This window comes from Vicia villosa, linkage group LG5 (genome assembly GCF_029867415.1).
Source record: "Vicia villosa cultivar HV-30 ecotype Madison, WI linkage group LG5, Vvil1.0, whole genome shotgun sequence".
Lineage (NCBI taxonomy): Eukaryota > Viridiplantae > Streptophyta > Magnoliopsida > Fabales > Fabaceae > Vicia > Vicia villosa.
Window position 1 is genome coordinate 111,896,101 of NC_081184.1, and position 2,766 is coordinate 111,898,866.

Below are 2,766 nucleotides of genomic sequence, written 5' to 3' on the forward strand. Positions count from 1 at the left end.
CCTATTCTTTTTGCCTTTCCTAATTGGTTAAAATAAAAGTCGGTGGCGACTCTTGCTAACCGCAACATGTTTTGCGAAATAACAAAACAAAAAGTCAGTTCTCCCACCGTGTTACACTAGTACTTGTTAATTTCATATAACTTGTCCCCAACAGTCAACATGCCTACCTAATTCCTAAATCATAACAATTACCAACATCAATTATTCATCAAACTCACCAGTTTATCAAAAACATAATTCCATCATGGAATTCATAGGGATGTTACACTACCACCATGCAATTCAATCCAACTCACTAATAATAAGAGATTCATGGCCTATGGCTCAAGAATCATTTTCTCAAGGGAATTCACATGCGACTTCATATAAATTTAGGGTTTAAGGAAAACCCCACTAACCTAAGCATAGAACACCAAATCATAGAATAATTTCGCCCCTTACCTTATTAACGTAGACTTTTTCTTGCGAATTCTCAATAGTGGTGAAAGTCTTCTCCTGTGCAAACTCTAATAACATTTTTCTTGTGAATTGGGACTTTCTCCTTGAGTTATTTTCAACATACCCAACTTCATACATTTCGGCGTTAGCTCAAATACTAAGTTTAGATCCCTGAAATGCTCAATCAAATCCATCTTCTTGACCATTAGCGCCGACATATGTAACGAATTTCTACTCAACGCATCCACTACTACACTAGCTTTATCCGAATGATAAATCAACACGAAATCATAATCTTTCAAAAATTCCAGTCATTTTCTCTGTCTTAAGTTTAATTTTTTTTATCAAACAAATACTTTACACTCTTATGATCGCTGAAAAATTTCAATCTTAATCCTTATAGATAATGCCTCCAAATCTTAAACACAAAAATCATTACCGCAAATTCTAAATTTTAGATAGGTAGTTCCTTTCATAAGTCTTGAGTTATTTAGAAACATAAGCCGCAACTCAACCTTTATGCATAAGCATACCAACTATACTCAACGCATCATAATACATCACCAAAAATTAACTCGAACTTGATAGTTGATAGCATTAAGGGCCAGTTTGTTTCAGCTTTAAAAAAATGGATTTTTTCTTTGTATTTTTGAAAATAGATTTTCTAAAACCGTTTTTCAAAATATTACAAGTTTTTTTATATTCGTTTTTTTTTAAATGAAACACTTAATTTGACATCCTATAACATAAACATACATAATTGAAGACCAAAACTTAGTCAAAATCATAATTTTTTCAAAAAGTTGTATTTCAAAAATGATTTTTATGAAAATCTATTTGAAATAGCTTCAAAATTAAGTGATTTTTTAAAATTTTGATATCCAATTTTTTTTCCCATAAATAGATGAAATACCTAAAATCACATTTTAAGAATAACTATTCAAACAGATTTTTCATTTGAAACTTATATAAAAAATTTCTTTGTAAAAAAAATTTTCGCAAAATTTTATAACACTATAAAAATCATTTAAAAAAAAGCCAAAACAAACGGGCCCTAAGACTATACCCAACTTAGACGCATTCATAAAAGCATATGAAATTATTGAGATATGAGAAGAGAATTTTCTCTAAATTATCCAAAATGACCCCTATTGTATTTGGACTTGGTATTTTAGTGTCCAATCTACATAAATGTGAGCGGGTCCGACTTATCATAGCGACCCATTACATTTACACCTCTACCAATTCGGTTTTCCATATCCGTTTAGTTTTGTTTGTGACCACTTTCTCCTCATGCCGCACAATCATCCAATAAAATCACGATTTAACTCCACGTATTAGTACTGTAGTACAATACGATCAAATATACGACTATACGAGTACACGACTCAAGTTTCCTATTTGACCCGAAACTGTACTATACTATCAATTCACGGATGCACCAGAATCCCCAAATGCACATTTATTACTAATCACCAAACCATAGCAATAGCATAGAAGAACCCTTTCAGATCTCACTCCAAACGGAAGAAGAACACCGACATGGATGGTGGACACATGCACGGCGGCATGGATGGTATGAACCAAAACTCATCATCATCATCATCAAATGGAACCATGACGATGATGGGTCATAAGATGCACGGCATGATGCACATGACATTCTACTGGGGAAAAGACGCGTTGATTCTCTTCAACGACTGGCCTGCTGGTGATACCGGTATGTATGTACTGGCCTTGATAATTGTTTTCGTCATGTCGGTTCTCATCGAGTTACTCTCACGAACCCGGTTTATTAAACCCGGTTCGAACCCTGTCACTGCCGGTCTGGTTCAGACGCTGTTGCATGTGCTTAGAGTTGGTCTGGCTTATTTGGTTATGTTGGCTCTTATGTCTTTCAATGGAGGTGTGTTCTTGGTTGCTGTGCTTGGTCATGCTCTTGGGTTTCTCTTGTCTAGCAGTGCTTTCAGAAAACAACAAAACCATGATGAGCCTTATGATCTTCCTCCTATATCTTGTTAACTGTTTTTATGTTTCTTAGTCATAATAATAGTCATAAATTATTTAGTATTAATTTGCAATTTATGTCTAAGGTTACAAATTTTGGTATGAAATTTTAGTTGTTTGCAAAAATGATTATTTAAGTTTGGTACTATACGATAGAGAAGATAATGGATATGCGATGCTTTGTTATAAAATGACCTTTTGGACCCTGTAGGTTCATCTAAACTGTTATGAAAAATATTCCTTAGATCCGTCAACATGTGTATGTGGATTTTGGATGATACATGATACATACATGGAGGTGATATGGCCACATGGGCGGGT

General features: G+C 34.1%; 1 protein-coding gene across 1 annotated transcript; it reads left to right on the forward strand.

The window, feature by feature from the left end:
- Positions 1-1,808: 1,808 nt before the first annotated feature.
- LOC131607056 (copper transporter 6-like) lies at positions 1,809-2,519 on the forward strand. The gene has a single exon (XM_058879104.1). The coding sequence runs from the start codon at positions 1,981-1,983 to the stop codon at positions 2,458-2,460; it is 480 nt and encodes a 159-aa protein (XP_058735087.1). The 5' UTR covers positions 1,809-1,980; the 3' UTR covers positions 2,461-2,519.
- The last annotated feature ends 247 nt before the right edge of the window (positions 2,520-2,766 follow it).